Source organism: Spea bombifrons, chromosome 3 (assembly GCF_027358695.1).
Source record: "Spea bombifrons isolate aSpeBom1 chromosome 3, aSpeBom1.2.pri, whole genome shotgun sequence".
Classification (NCBI taxonomy): domain Eukaryota; kingdom Metazoa; phylum Chordata; class Amphibia; order Anura; family Pelobatidae; genus Spea; species Spea bombifrons.
In genome coordinates, this window is record NC_071089.1 from 62,444,804 (window position 1) to 62,462,067 (window position 17,264).

General features: G+C 38.8%; 1 protein-coding gene across 1 annotated transcript; it reads left to right on the forward strand.

Annotated features, from left to right (window-relative positions):
- The first annotated feature begins 4,643 nt into the window (after positions 1-4,643).
- On the forward strand, positions 4,644-14,765 carry DDO (D-aspartate oxidase). The gene is made up of 6 exons (XM_053460055.1): positions 4,644-4,706; positions 5,616-5,689; positions 8,303-8,533; positions 9,688-9,796; positions 12,688-12,864; positions 14,097-14,765. Exons 3-6 carry the CDS (start codon positions 8,362-8,364, stop codon positions 14,662-14,664), a joined length of 1,026 nt encoding a protein of 341 aa, XP_053316030.1. The 5' UTR covers positions 4,644-4,706; positions 5,616-5,689; positions 8,303-8,361; the 3' UTR covers positions 14,665-14,765.
- Positions 14,766-17,264: the final 2,499 nt, after the last annotated feature.

Below are 17,264 nucleotides of genomic sequence, written 5' to 3' on the forward strand. Positions count from 1 at the left end.
GAGGGCTAAAAGGCCACATTTGGGAAATGTGCATTTTTCCAATTGAAATTTTCACATGTGGTCATCCTGCCCCCATGTCTTATTTGGGACATCATTAAAGCTGGCCAATTCAATTTACCCAATAAAACCTTTTCTTTTTTTTTTTTTTTTTTTTCAAGTCTCTGTTTAATAAAAGATCAGATATACAACAATGTGTTACAACCGAGAACATCCCAAAAAGTACATGGAAAGTACAGAGGCACAATGCACCACAAAATGAACCACGTAGAGACAATGGTCATAAGGTATTCGATACAGTATTACACAAGGCGATAACCACGCGTAACAGAGAGCATCACGACACGTAGTACAAGGTATAAGTACAGGAGGGTACAAAGTGCGGAACAGAGGTGCGCAACAATCAGGGTATACAATAGGAGAGCGGTGTCCAACAAAGACCCCCTAGACATGGTTCCAAAACACAATGTATGTGATAGGAAAGAAGGTACGTATGGGAGTACACGGATATGTCATTGCACGGAGAGAGAGGCAACATAAAAAAACATAAAAACCATGAACACAACATAAAATCAGATGGCGCGCATCGCTACGACCACACAGCACATAGGTACTTGAGAGGCAATCGAGGGGCACATAGGGAGAACAACACCCAGGAACAGGGAAGGTGAGCCGCATATGGAGATCCGAGAGGAGTCGAACCGGTGCCGACCAAAGGGAACCTCAGGTGGACCTTAACAGGTCGGGGAATCGTGGGGAGGAAGTGAGCGCCTTCCACCAGAACCAACGCCTGTTGTACAAATATTCTTTGCCCCTGGAAGCCCACACCAACTCCTCCATATGAGAAATAAAGTTCATTCTACTGACCTAAACCTGGATCGGCGGAGTGTCACGGCATCTCCAAAAGCGGGGAATAACAGCTTTGGCCGCACTCAATATATGGTACGTCACTGTTTATACACAGCGACCGGGAGCGATGTGTGATGTAAGAGAGCCGCCTCAGGGGTCAGCACATAGTTCGGGTCATTAAACTCTCAAATCACCTTTTCCACAATCCTCCAGAAGGGGGTAACAAAGGGACAGGTCCACCAGATATGTAAAATAGTGCCAGGACCAGCCTCGCACCTCCAGCAATGGTCCGGAACATCTGGGAGGAATTAATGTAAAGCACGTGGGGTGCGATACCACCGAATTAATAATTTGTAGGAGGTTTCCTGGATTCTACTTGAGATAGCCCTTATGAACCAACTGAATAATCTTACCCCATTCCTCATCTCCGGAGAGAGACGGGAAATCCCGTTCCCAAAGGGCCAGGAAATACAGCTTAGAGGAGCACTCGAGAGTAAGGAGGATGGAGTACAGCATGGAAACCAGGTGGGGCGGCTCAGACTTAGAGGTACACAGACGTTCAAAATCCGTCAGAGGTCTGTGGTAACCCGCCAGGCATGGCAAGGAGGCAATAAAGTGTCGCAATTGGGCATAAAAAAAAGGTGTCTTGCGGGCGAGGCCTAGACGCCCCTAACAGAGTTTGTAGAGGTTTAACAGAGTCCTGGTCAGAAACATGATTTAGGCGCAGGACACCGGTAGGTAGCGGAGAAAATGGCTTTGCTCTACCTGTCCTGTAGCCAGGGACAAAGGCAGGGTTGTCAGAGATGGGGAAGAGAGGGCTAGGGGAGGACGTTAGAGAGCCCTTGGACATGTACTTCCTAAGGACACCGCAGGTATTTGGAGGCCCAAGAATCGAAGGGACGATTCGCACCATTTACTGGGATAACTAGAGCTTAACTCCCGCTTAATAGAGTCCATCAGGTGAACCCCCAATATCGCCGATTTGCCCAAGTTAATTTTGTAGTTAGAAAATGCTTGGTACGTCTCCAGCTCCTGGAGGAAATGAGGGAGAGACGTAAGTGGAGCAGACAAGATCCCCAACATATCGTCTGCGAATAAGGCCAGTTTATGCTCCACCCCCGAAACCAACATCCCCGAGATACCAGGATTGGCTCTAATGGCATTAGCCAAAGGCTCCATGCTAAAGGCGAAAAGGAGAGGGGAGAGATAAAACCATTTATTTTAACCCTTTCCATTGACTAATTTTACCACCAGCCTTCCAAAACTTGTAGTGGTATTGTTTTGTGTAGATTTTTTTTTATACACACATTGTACTTCAGTTATGAATTTACAGCTCCAGGTATATGTCACTGCCAATAACCCAATATGTATTCAGCAACATCTCCTGAGTACAGTGATAGCCCCCATGCATGGGTTTGTCAGGTTATTTGGGAAGTAAAAGTCTGCAAGGTGTACATTTTTTGGTATTTGGACATCTGGTCAGTCTGTGCCCATGTCCTATTTTTGGGATATCTTGGAACACGGCAAATTCGATTTAACCCATCATACTTTTTCAAAACTAGACAGCGCTAATTTTAGGACTTGCTCATAAAATAAGCTTTTTTATATTTTTTATTTTGTTTTTACATTTTGTTGGAACGGGAACTGGAATTGGTGACATCAGTGGGGAATTATTTTTATCTTTTTTTATTTTTTACCTATTCTGATTCTTTTTCTTATTTATTTTACTAATCATATTGTGATTAGAAAGCTGGGCTCCATTGACTTGCCTGGTTGAATGCAGTACCTGTATTCAGCCTGCTGGGGGAGCCCAGAGTTCTCAGGAGGGTCTGGAGAGACCCTCTTGGAAACTTGTTTATTTTTTTAAAGAGTCACAGTGCGTCCTGGGGTGGGTTTTCGATGTAGCTGAATGCCTCTCTATCGAGGTTCTTAAGCTCTTTTAGGAGGGGCCACATGGGGCCCTTGCTGCCCATCTTGGTGCAGCTGAATGCCTTGACATCGCTATCTACACTATTTCTACTTCTATTTAAAGTAATGACGTGCCAGGCACTTCAATTGTCGCCAACGGGATGTTTTTCCTTGACATGCCTAGCACATCAATTATCATGAAGGGGTTAAGATGTAGTTGGTCCCTCTTTGCATTATAGCAGCTTCCACGCTTCTGGAAAGGATTTTCACAAGATTTTGGTGGAAATTTGTAGTGTTTCTGTGGGAATTTTTGCCCATTCATCTAGTAGAGCAATCTCTGTTCCAGGTCATCCCAAAGATGTTTGATTGGTTTGAGGTCAGGGCCCTGTACTTGTTATGTTCTATTTATTCATAGTACAGCACTGTGGAATATGATGGTGCTATATAAATCATTAAATAATAATGCGCTCTACAGTACTACTTACGCACTGGCAAGGAAAAATACTAATTTTTCCCTAGTATCTATGTTAGTATGAATAGCAGACTGTTTTTTTCTGTTGGTATGGCTTCTTTAACTGGCTATGTTTTATCTACCCCAATATCTTTACTCATATATTTTGAAAGAGTATTTGATATCTGGCAAGCTTGAAAATAGAGCCCTTCTTACATTATGCATTGGGTTGTCTAAACACTAGATATATTGATAAATGATGACATATATAAATATTTTATTTCATGTACCAAGCCAGAAAATTAGGTGGAGAAAAAGGTCCATGGAGATTAGAATCTCACGCAGCAAAATATAAAACTATGTTTTCACAGTAACTAGCATGTCTATATCATGATCAGCTGTCTACATGTAAATAATTATTCTTTCCACATTTTATAGCATCCATTAAAATTATATTTTCTTTAATGTAAAGGTTTATGAATTATTACAGGATTTTAAAAATAATTTGCAATTCTATTTTCAAGAAAAATGAGAGGGGCCACTGATTGCATATGCACAGCTGGGGGTGCCCTTGGACTATAATGAAGAAGCAATGCGGTTCACTTTTGTTTAGTTTGTTTATTTGCCAGATATTATTGGATTTGTATAAATCTAATGTTACAAAAATATTTTGGTCAATAAACTGTATGTTTAACGTTAACTATGAAAATAGTATCTTAAACAAAGAATTCAACTTGTCACATGAAGAACCTTGTGCATTATTATACTCCCTTTGATAATATATTAACAAAGTTTTTGTGCCATTCAAAGTTGCTGTTTAAACAAGTCTTGGAATAAATACTTCGTTAATTATATACTGCTAATAAAGAGCTTTCATTTCGTGATGTGTATTCCATAATAATTACTAATAAACGGTAGAAGAAAATTTCCCAGATTTTCGCTAAGGTCGGAGTTATAAGTGAGAATTCCACATCAAGGCCAGAAATCCATTCTTTAGCACCTATAGATTTTGTGTAGCACTTTATGATATCATATCTCGCTCTCGCTGGCTGTATGTTTGAAAATATGTGTGCATACCTCTTTCAGTCTATAAAATAGCCAACATAGGACTTTGTCCTCATATCTATGGTTGCTTAAATGGCCTTTACGTTTGACTGCTTCAGTTAACTCCCAATGGCTGCACAGATTTGTTGTTTACTTTAAATAGAAATGATGCAGGGAATCAAATCTTTGGAACATCAGTCCAGCCTCTATCTGCATGTGCTAATAAGTAGCAGTTTGACAGGCATTTAACCTCAATAGCACGCTCCATTGGTAATCCTATAAGCGTAACCATGCAAACTGAGATACAAAGGATTGCTTTCCAGTGCCAGGCAGAACCTGGGGGAGGGGTCTCGTCTTAGCCCCGCCCATCTCTATGACTCACACGATGAGATCACTCTGACATTACAGGCTGCTCCTTGCTGATTCTGGCAGTGCTCCTTCCAGCAATTTGTAAGGTGTAAGTAACCCTTTGCAAATCACAACTGTAAAACCTATCCCTTTATGGCAAAAGCAAGAATCACCTTTCTTGCTCAATCAAGAAGCTGCTGCTTAATAGAATACAATTGAATTGGTGTTTATATTTAAGAGACCTTACTTACAAATGCCTGTTATGTAGATCATTACTTACAGCCTTGAAAATAAGGCGCAGCCAATAAACTAAATTGTTTTACTCGCATTTTGTATTATTGACAAAATGAAAATATAGTTGGATTAAATACTATTGTAGCTTAAAACAGAGCATAAAATAGCTTGTCAATAGCCAACATACAGGCTATATACACAGTATTATTACAGCACCAAGTTTATAATACTGTATTGTGTCCTCTGCATGTACACAGAGCAAGGTAATGGTAGGTGGAACTCCTCAAGGAGAATCACAGGGTTACATCCAGTTCCACAACAGTCAGAGGGAATAAAGTCAAGTACCCTACTTAATTGCAGTGGGGCTGCAAAGTATCGAGGGTTATATATAAAGGTGTTGCAAACGTGTGATTGATATCATGCCTAATGTATAAACAGACCTATCAGCCTTTTTGTACAGTGATCTGATACTGCCACTTAGGATGTGGCACTTCATTTGTGGCTCATCCTATGCTTAGATATTCGTAGTGGTGTTATTGCAACATTATTGATAAGATGCAACACGTTCTATAGTGTTATTTTGTGCCTTTCCATTCATAGATTCAAAATGTCACATTCTAAATTGTGTGTGTTTTATGCATAACCTCCATAAAATGAATTCCCCCTGTGCTGTATTTGTCTTCATATATTGAGTCAGTTAGTGATTACGTTTATTGGGGTAACTTTCTGTGCATGATGACAGATTTGTTTAAAAATTAATTCTGATGTGTTGATGGGAACCCAGGTGCTGGTTAATGACATAAGGTCTCTGAGAGTACCTGGACACCATTTGGAGACATCTGATTGCTAGACATTAAGGTAAATCCAAAGCTGCAATCTACAGCCAGCCTAACCCACCACAAATATGCTGATCTGATGGAATGTGTACAGAAATGCTCATGTGTTCTATGCAGGTTGTACACCTGGACCCTTTTGTATTTCAAAGTGACACGTACAGCAGGTTGGGTAACACTAGTTAATTGGTATTGGCGTTGCATTGCAAGGCAGAAAAAGGGCTTGTGGGAGACCTGCTAAGACTGAGATGCAGTAGTCTACATGGGAGATAATTAAGTGCAATCAGATAAGTAGGATGAGAACCATGTAAGAACAGCAACACAGTGACCAAGATTGTGAAGGAATTGAAGAAGTAGAGGGTGTTCCACAGTGTAAGAAGGGTCGAGAAGGATTAGTGAAGTGACCCTTGATTTAGCAGTGGGTCAATCACTTATTGCTTTAATAAGAGCAGTCGAGAGCGAAATCCAAAATACAAAGGTTCAAGCAAAGAGTTAGAATCAAGAAATCTGGTAGACAAGAAGAAGTAGGGGAGATAGGACAGTAATTTGACAGAACTTGTAGGGTCCAGGGTAGACTTTTTTTAAGGGGTTTTAGGCTAGGTTTCCACTTGGGTTTTTGTCCGGCGTTTTTTTCTTGATGAAAAACGCCAGGAAAACTGCCAAGAAAACTGCCGCTGCATTTACCTGCGTTTTGGCGTTTTTTCTGCAGTTTTTTCTGGCGTTTTAGCCTTTCTGTGGAAATTGCTTTTTTTGACCTTAGGCAGTTTTTCCAGCCTTTACAAGTTAGAAGTTTCACCCAGCTAAAAGGGATTAGGATAAATGGCAAGTATCTGCCCTCTCCTGATGTCATTTACTTGGTAGACCCTTTTGTCTCTTTTCTGTGGTTTGTAAGGCATGCTTTATTTCGAATGTCTGCTCCTCTGGGAAGATTGGCCCCAAATGATGGTGCAAATTGTTTGCTGTTGCTTTTGGCACGCAGGATCCGGTCGCGTATGTTTGTTTGTAATGGCATGTTTGTTCCAAATGGTGTAAAATTCAATATGAACCAGTCCAGGACTTTGTTTTGTGTGAAACTGTTTGTTTCCAGCCTATTTCTCGTAGGACACACAGATACTGGGTCCATCCTCTGCATTGTAACTGTGGAAAAAACGCCATAAAAAACGCCAAGGCAATAAACCCACATGGCTTTTTCATGGCGTTTTTTCTCTCCCATAGACTTCTATTGGAGAAAAAAAGCCAAGATTTCTTGCAAAAAACGCCAGAGTGTCAACATGCTGCAGTTTTGAAAAACTGCCACAGAGCCCAAAAAAGCAGAAAAACGCCAAAGAGGACTGAAAAAACGCCAAACAGAAAAACGCCAAGTGGAAATGGCATTTTGCGATTTCCCATTGAATTACAGCTAACATCTGGCTGCATGCGTTTTTCACAAAAAAACGCCAGGTGGCGCTATTGGCGTTTTTATAGGCGTTTTTAGCTAAAAAAACCCAAGTGGAAACCTAGCCTTAGAGAAGTTTGAAATTGGACAGGTTAGAAAAAAAGGTCCAGGGAGTGGGGGAGTTAGGCTAGGTTTCCACTTGGGTTTTTGTCCGGCGTTTTTTTCTTGATGAAAAACGCCAGGAAAACTGCCAAGAAAACTGCCGCTGCATTTACCTGCGTTTTGGCGTTTTTTCTGCAGTTTTTTCTGGCGTTTTAGCCTTTCTGTGGAAATTGCTTTTTTTGACCTTAGGCAGTTTTTCCAGCCTTTACAAGTTAGAAGTTTCACCCAGCTAAAAGGGATTAGGATAAATGGCAAGTATCTGCCCTCTCCTGATGTCATTTACTTGGTAGACCCTTTTGTCTCTTTTCTGTGGTTTGTAAGGCATGCTTTATTCCGAATGTCTGCTCCTCTGGGAAGATTGGCCCCAAATGATGGTGCAAATTGTTTGCTGTTGCTTTTGGCACGCAGGATCCGGTCGCGTATGTTTGTTTGTAATGGCATGTTTGTTCCAAATGGTGTAAAATTCAATATGAACCAGTCCAGGACTTTGTTTTGTGTGAAACTGTTTGTTTTCAGCCTATTTCTCGTAGGACACACAGATACTGGGTCCATCCTCTGCATTGTAACTGTGGAAAAAACGCCATAAAAAACGCCAAGGCAATAAACCCACATGGCTTTTTCATGGCGTTTTTTCTCTCCCATAGACTTCTATTGGAGAAAAAAAGCCAAGATTTCTTGCAAAAAACGCCAGAGTGTCAACATGCTGCAGTTTTGAAAAACTGCCACAGAGCCCAAAAAAGCAGAAAAACGCCAAAGAGGACTAAAAAAACGCCAAACAGAAAAACGCCAGGTGGAAATGGCATTTTGCGATTTCCTATTGAATTACAGCTAACATCTGGCTGCATGCGTTTTTCACAAAAAAACGCCAGGTGGCGCTATTGGCGTTTTTATAGGCGTTTTTAGCTAAAAAAACCCAAGTGGAAACCTAGCCTTAATAGACTGTGTGAGACTGAAGGAAGAGGTAATAAGAATTTAAAGGCCACATTGTGTGTGTATTTTGTGATACAGTAAGGGGGAAGGACACTTTTTCATAACTTCAATTAGTAATTGAGTTGCATTTTACTTTATACTGAATGCGACTCTAAAACTGCTCTATTCTAGTATTTCTGTTGTCCACAGAATACAAGAAATTATTTGGTGATTTCCTTTTCTCTACGCCAATGAAGACAATAAAAGTAGTAGTTATTGGAGGAGGACTGGTTGGCTTGTCAACAGCCATTTGCATTTCTGAATCGCTTCCCCAATGTGAAGTAACTGTGGTTTCAGAAAGCTTCTCCCCCAACACCACAGGTGATGTGGCAGCTGGATGCCTGATTCCTCATACCTATCCAGGTAACTGAAATGCACAACTTTATTTGGGCATCATTGTCATCTATCGTTTCCTTTGCAACCATTCAAAATAAAACCACCACACCAAAGCTTTAGTATTTCCTGTATCAACGGTCAAATACTTAAAGGATTATAAATAAAATGTAATTCTGGTGCACAGATGAAAAAAATGGCTTATTGACCAAAGTAACTGATAGAATGGCTCAGTCAGTGAAGTATTCTGGCCTAGGCCACAATGGTCCAGGAGAGAGAGATCGGGTACCTTTGTGTGCTGCTGTTGAATGGGTTGGTTACTGGGAGGATCTCTGAGCTAGCACAACCTCCATAGACTGCATAAAAAGGCATTATGTGGCTTTAACACACAGAGAGTCGGGATATGACACTATATTCCAATGCTCGGTATTGTGAATGACAGCTATGAAGGAGGTGCTGCATTGAGTCGGGTCTAGGGCAGCACCACAGGTTAATACATCACTAGGTCCAGTCAGTAGAAACATTTCCTTTTAATTTGTATTCAGATTCTGTAGTTTGGCATCAAAACTTGAGATTTATTACAGAACATGAATGTTATTTTGCCTTTTTTGTCATACAATCTTGCTGCAGTAGGTCAACAGCCGCAAAATGTTGTTCTGACTTTTTGTTTGAAAGGGGTTCTTTGTGTCTTGCAGTCAACAACAGATACTTCATAAACATGGTGATTTAGTATCCGCCTCAATAAGACATCATTATACAGCTCTATGATCTTTTTGTTCTTGAGTTTCCTTACTCGACAAAGCATAAAAACATAGTTGGTCTCATTGTGATATCATGCAAAGCAGGCAGATTCCAGCTTACATCACAAAATAAATGATACTTTGCTTTAAAATGGTTCTGTAACAAAAAAATACTTGTCATGCAATCTTCCTTTATGTATGTACCGGTATTTGTGTATATATATATATATATACAGTATATTGTACCTACCTATATTGCACGTATATGTAGCACTTTAAGAGTTGCAGCTGGTGTACTTTTACAGTAAATTAATGCCAGAAACCCATATCCTATCAAAGTAATAGAAAAAATGTTGCCATGAAACAAAATATTCTGATAAGTGTTATTTTCTGCCAAACAATTTTTACCAGTACCGTTAATCCATTTATATTTAACCTGAACAGATACTCCGTTTGAACAACAGAAAAAATGGTTCCAAGAGACTTTTGACCATCTGTTTAAAATAGCTAATTCAGCGGAGGGTGCGGATGCTGGCATCAGCTTGCTTACAGGGTAAGAAGATGTATTTCAAATGCTAATAATTACATGAAACAAATCATGCTTTCAAGCCTGCACACAAAAGAGAAAATCCCATTTAATCTCCTTAGCAGTTTAAGGTGGTCCAACTTTTTTTTCTTATATCCATGAATAAAATAAACACTAAATTCATCCTCAGTCTAATACCTGAGTGTAGTAGCACTTGCTGTAGCACGGTATGGTTTTTTTTAAGCTTTTACAGGTAAGTAGTGTCTCTTGGCTGAAAAAATTACTGCAGTTTTTCTGAATTAATACTGCTATTTTTTGGACGTGAAAAAACTGCAATACTGCACTTTTACTGCCGTATTACTGCACATTTACTGCAGTTTTACTGCATTTGTACTTCACTGTACTGCAGTTGTACTGCAGTTATTTTTGTACAGAAGTACAAATGCAATAAAGCTACAGTACATTGAAGTACAACTGTAGGTTTGCAATATAAAAAAAGTGCAGTAAATGTGCAGTAATACTGCAGTACAGTATTTGAAACCTCTCACTTATCTGGGGTATAGTGGCTCTCTGTTCTCAGCTCCTGTAGACATGAAAACCTCCCCAAAATAATAATAATAGTAATAAAACATCAAGCATTGCCTGGGGATGACTAGGCAGACCTGGCACTTTAAGGCCAGCAACTGTCAAATAACGTTAGTGCAGCTGCTGGCTAGATACACGTGGCTGTTATGTCTTTATACTTGCTGCAAGGGCACTGTGGGCCTGGTGTACCCAATTCCTTGTGTGCCAGGTGGCTAGTCTGGGCCCGTAAATAAGAAAAAAAGTGTCTAGTCAACCAGTTAGATTCATTACCTCCTTTTCTCCAATTTCAGCTAGATTTTCCGATATCATTAAAAAACACTGCCATCTGCTATCTCATGAAAGCAGACTTACTAACCATATAACTCCCCACCCAAATGTCACATGTAAATGTTTACCCAATCTTAGAAATATGTTAAGTCATAGTGACGTAACAGCAAGTCACTTAAAAGTAAAAATAAAAGGTAACTATACATGTGGACATTGTGTTCAGTGTTCAAATACACACTATACCAAATATTTTAATCATCCCTATACCGGCAGAAACATGTACATTAATCAGTTCATTACATATAATACAGAGTTTGTTGTCTATATGCTCATTTGCCCTTGTTCCAAATTCTACATAGGGAGTACTACCCAACATCTACTTGGCAGAATTTGTCAACATAAATCTGCTATTCGCAATATAAACTCTATTTTGGGTACTGACAGGGAGAAACTAAATACAATGGCTGTGCATCATCATGAAGCTGGTCATGGCTCTCCAGCCACTTTGAAATTTATAGGATTGGAAGTGACCAATATATTTACCCAAGAAGGTGATTGCAAAGCCCATTAACTAAAAAACCCATTAACTGCTCCACTGAGCAGGTTTGAACAACTTAATTGGTCAGTGTTACTTTAATTTTTAACCTGTCAACATTTCCTAATTAGAGGTGCGTTTTTTTTTTACTTTTAAGGCCCTCACAAATTCACTCACTAGAAACCTTGACAATGGTGCTGCGGCACTGAAACCGGTGATTTTTTTGTCTAAGGCTTTCACTTAGTTTTTTAGCCTTGCACACGATGTGCTATTCTGTCCACACATGAAGATGTGTAGTTTTGTATATTATTACATTTTATAAAATTTTATTTTTTATCCTATTCTGTGGAGCATACCTGTTTTTCCTTCTTGGGAGATTACTTCCACATGGCTGGAAACCCTGCAACATGAATAATGCTGAAGCTGCACATTTACTAACACACAATAGAAGACTCAAGATAAGTACCCTGGATACATTATAGTCACTGTTCGATTACCTTTGTTACTTGAGTGCTACCAGCACCAAGAAAGAAAACTCTCCCGGTATCTATTAACCTTTCAGTTGCTGGAAGTGTTAAAGTTATTCATAGTCTGGGCCCAATAAACACTATAGTAAGAAGACCTCAACATTTAATTGCCTTTAATTAGTTTATCTCAAACAACTTTGAGACTTGATGCTACAATCAATGATGACTCTGCAACCTCTGTGAATGCCCCACATTTAAAACAGAATTGAACTTGATATACACAGTTTTAAATCCAGTTGCAGTATACTGAATCCAGCAATACTATACTGTATATACTCTCCAAAGCAGGTCTTTATTATTATTATTATACTTTATTTATAAAGCGCCAACAGATTCCGCAGTGCTGTACAAGGTAAAAATGTATTCTTCCTGTGGTGTAAGCATTGATACTGCAGGAAGAGAATGCCTGAACTTCTGTTTCAGCATTCAATCACTCCAGTGTAACAGCACTCACACAGGACACCATCATGTTGTCTCTGTCGGCTCAGAACCAGTGATGCTAGTTTCTGCTGACAGAGGGTACCTCAGACTGTTATCATACTTCATCGCTGCGTCAAAACAGGTGAGAGCATAGCAGTGTGTCCTCGGCCCTCTAGGTATGGTTTTTAAGTATGTCCTTGGTCATGAAGGGTCAACAATTAATGGTTATAATATCATTAAAATATTTTGTGTTATCAGCATTTTTTGCAAAACAGAATTGCATCACATTGAAAGATTTTTGTAGAAAAAAAATCACTGTTCAAAACTGGACTCATGCCTTGATCTTGTCCAGACCCTTGTATTTATTCTCAAGACCAAAATGAAGACATTTTTATGTATTTTACAGTGTGGAAGTTAACAAACAAATGTTGCCCACATTGCTATCCATTCTCTAGCTCTGAGACCCTAGTTTAACCCTTTTAGTTAAAACTGGCAACTGGCTGTTAAAAAATATGTAGTTTTTGTATAAACACCCTAAATATGTAGAACAGTAAACATTGTTATTTATTTTTTATTTTTGAAAGGTGGCAGGTATATAAGAATCCCCCTGAAGAAGCTTTTCCTTTTTGGTGGGATGTTGTCCTAGGATTTCGGTTGATGACACCGACTGAAATTGCAAAATTTCCTTGTCATAAATTTGGTCAGACATTTACAACACTCAAGTGTCAGTCTTCACTTTACCTTCCATGGATGGAGCAAAGGTTTGTTTTCTTTTAAAGATTATTTGTACACTTGAGTTCAAAGGAGATTACGGGTGTCTAAATGAATATATGAATATAAAAATATTTATTGAGGAATTGATCAAGCACCATTATTTGAAATATTAAGGTGGGGGAAATTCTACACATTATCTGAATAAGTTAGAAATTAGAAAACTAAATAACTTAAACAAGGACTAATTAACACATGAATAAGATGGAATTTATACAAAAAATCATACAGCCCTCTTAAATGGATCTGCAATCCATCTGTTATTCCAATAAACATTAAAGAAAGGCAAATAATTTTTTTAATTACTATTTTTTTGTTTCTTTAAATTGAAATTTTCGCACCATCCTTTTGCTCTGTAAACTATTTCTATGAAACACTTTTGTGTTACTAGTTAACTCCTTCCTCTCTATAGTCTGGATGCCTGCCTTTCCAGAAGGCTAACATGTCATTGGGGCTAACATGTCACAGTTGGGTTCAATCCAGAGCCTAGCCGCTAGGGGAAAATGCGTACAAATTTACTTGGCAGTGGTGTCTTACTGAACTCAGGAAGCAGCTGGTGTAAAAATAAATGTGTGTCATTTCTACATAAAACAACTCTCATGTTACTGAAAGACAGGGTCAGTGAACACAGTTGTCTTCACCAATCACTCAAAATATTGGACCAAGTATATTGCTTGTTTTTTTTTTTTTTTTTTATTTATAAAACCTGTCCAACAGTATGCATGGACTTGGAAATGTTATCATACCTCTGTAGAAAAGTAGGCTAAATGCACTGCTTGTTGTAGCTGGAGTGTGACCTTTGTAATTTTGAGCACAGCAAGACATTAATGACATGAGCAAAGTACAATATTTCAAGACAATGTGGTTTACAATATTTTACTAGTCTGTCAACTATTAGCTGGTTATCAGACAATTCAAACTCGGTTAATGGCTCTAAATATTGACTGTAAAGAAAGAGGTAGTTCAGGTTGCCACAGTCTTCTGCACACAGTTCAGTACTTTAATCAGAATACTCTCATTATGTGTATGCTAAGTCTTTTATTTTCCATGTAAATAGAGTATATAGTGTTTTGCTTATATATTTAAGATGTGCAGGAGTCTGAAGCCTTCAGAGGAGTAGAAAGCAAGGCCTGATCTCTATTTTAGTTAATTTTATTTTAATGGATAAATGCTGCATATGACCTGCATCTGACTGCCTTCCTGTTTCAAACTTATCTGATAGGTTTAAAACTAATGGTGGAACTGTCCAAACTGGAAAAGTTGAAAGTATTTGGCAGCTATATGGAAAATATAATATTGTTGTGAACTGCTCGGGTATCGGATCAAGAGAATTAATTGGTGACTTATCACTGTATCCTGTGAAAGGTCAAGTACTGGAGGTCCATGCCCCATGGATTAAACACTTCATTAGAGAGGGTAATGGGAACACGTACATCTACCCTGGAATAACTGGCACAACTCTTGGTGGCACAAGACAAAAAGATGACTGGACTCTCTCGGCTGATGCTAAAATCAGCAAGGAGATCTTGGATAGGTGTTGTGATCTTGAACCTTCTCTACGGGGTGTCAGTATTATACGAGAGAAGGTTGGTTTGAGACCTACAAGATCAGCAATAAGACTTGAAAAGGAGATATTTTCCAAGAATGGTCAGCAACTTCCTGTGGTACATAATTATGGACATGGTGGAAGTGGATTCTCTGTGCATATAGGTACAGCCAAGCAAGCCACCAGAATGGTTGAGGAATTGATTCCATTGGTAGGACAATTTAATGTCATGTCAAAATTGTAAATTTTTGATCCTTGGGTATAAATGCACGCAAATTTTCAGTGATGTAAAGACATAAGACAGCTTAGCTGGTTTAAGGCACTAAAAGTGCTACTACACTTAAAGTCTGATTTCCTCTGCAATTTATTGTTTTTATCTCTGTACACAGTGTATGTATTCTCTAAGCCATGAACGACAGGTGTGTTGAGATGAGATAAAATAATCCTGGACGGCCTCCACTGCTGAAAGGACTGAGTTGGCTTTGCATAATGCATAGTAAATTAGTGAGACTGTATGTAAAGGTTGTTTTAAAACATGCAAAAATGTATACAATATTCCCTAAAATTGAAAAAAGGGTTTTCAGGGTAAAGTATACAAAGAGCAGGCATACCATCTAGAATTCTGTCTTCTTTGACAAAAAATCTATTATTTTTATATCTGTAGAGTAGAGGACTGCAGCGGGAACCGTCAAAAAACTTGCAGGTGCAGGCATTTTTTCGGGTGAATCTGCGGGTCTCAGTAATCCCGCACACTCCCGCAAGGCTGCCTTCGCCTTGTGGAACACACGTTGCGGGAATGGCCGGTAATGGTCAGAAATTCCGCGGGAGTGGGCGGGAACGGGATTAAGAAAACCGTCCCGTACAGGGCTCTACTGTAGAGATTACAAAGGGTATTTGAGTACATGTCCAGAGTTCATTTAATGTTTGTTTAGATAAAACTTGTCTCTTTTTCTTCACTGGCATCAAGCATTTAATGACTGCCTAGAAATTCGCTGATATTTTATTTAGGGTCTATTTGTATACAGTTTTTATATGTACATGAGAAAGAATTCATTGTCGGTACCTTATCTTTAGAATAAAAAAATATATAAAAATGGTATAAACAATAGATGTGAGTTTTTTAATCTTGTACGTCGTACTTTCTTCACATGTATGCCGTTTTCTTTTCTGTTCCAATAGAAAGTGTTTATATCCACTAATAGATGCTGCACACTAATTAATAAAGTCTGTTCAGCTGTGCAGCCAAAGGATACCAGTTACTTTATTTGACAAAATGGATACCATATCGTGGAGAAATATATACCGGTAAAACACTCCTATGGTAGATTTTACATCTGCTGCACCACATGAAAGTTTTTTTTTTATTATTATTATTTAAGAAAAATACAATACCAACATTATGTGCAAGGGTCTGTAAAGGTTAGCAAAGGCACGCAGATTAATACATTTACATTGCCTGAGAGAATTAGAATTATTGTGCCCACAATCACCTATTTACACCACATATTCACATCAGTCCACAACTCTAACCACCTATAAAGAGAGTTAAAGTTTTGTTTCATATTACGCACAACAGAACTGCCAATTAAGTTGCAGTAATGTAACATTAAATCCTCTGGTATTTTGCAGTGGCAAGGAGATCTCCAGCTAAACATAGAAGCAACTTCACCGCCTAAGAAACCCCAAAAAATTATAAAACTAGCCTAGTGTGAGGGAGCTTTTTATAAAGCAATTTTACATTTATATTAGCTGCAAGAAGGCATACATAAGAAATAAATAACTAAATATACCATGTAAAAACCATGGCAAAAAAAAGCCAGTGGTGTCAATAAATAAACACAGGGTGACTGTCAAGCATCCTGCATTGAAAAGGGAAGCTTACTCAGATAACAGTAAGGATAGTTTTCTGAGGAAAAAACAAATCACTTCACAACTGTGAGATAACGAATGTAATATTTATACAGATAGAGTGGGTTTTGAATGTGCATGTATTAACTTAACCCCTTAAGGACCATGTATGTGCTAAAGGACCAGAGCAGTTTTTTGTTTTTGCCATGTCTTTAATCAATGTGATTCCCCACTAACAAATTATATATTGTTTTGACAATATATATATATATATATATATAAACCATCAGTTAGTTTGAAACATATCTAAAAATGTAGGAAAATTAAGAAAGAGACCAATTTTCACGTTTATACCTATAAAAGCTATACATAGCCAGCGCAAATGAAAAAGAAATAAAACTTCAAAATGTATTAAGGTGTTTTTTGTGATTTTGGAAACCTCTCATATGACTGGTATTTTCAGTTATTTTGGTAGTCACAGGGTTAAATATAAATGACACACGTCGCTGTTTCTAAACAAGTTTCTTAAAATGTTATATGCTGAGAGTTGGGCCCCATTAAAGGCCAGAAAACAAAAAACTGCTGAACAAAAGTATATGTCAGGAACCACTTTTTCACTGCCTGAACCATGGCTTTTTCATACCTGTTGTATAGAAATCTGCTACCACTAGTGGCCACCCTCTTGTAATAAATGGAGCACTCAGAACTCAATTACTGGGATCAGGTGTGCCTTGTTACCTGGGTCGAGCCCTAGTCCATACATCCAGCTGGGCCTTGTTATCTGGATTACCCTGCCTTTATGAACCTGCCCTGCCTTTCAGTCGGGGTCTTTGTATTGAAGTCTATGGACCTTTCCTGCTGTGGCTCTGCACCTGTACTGTTCCTGGTTCCCTGCTTTGTGTCCTGATCAAGTGGACTCCCTGCTTTGTGTCCTTCCAAGTGGACTCCCTGCTTTGTGTCCTTCCAAGCGGGCTCTCTGTCTGTCGTGCCCTTCCA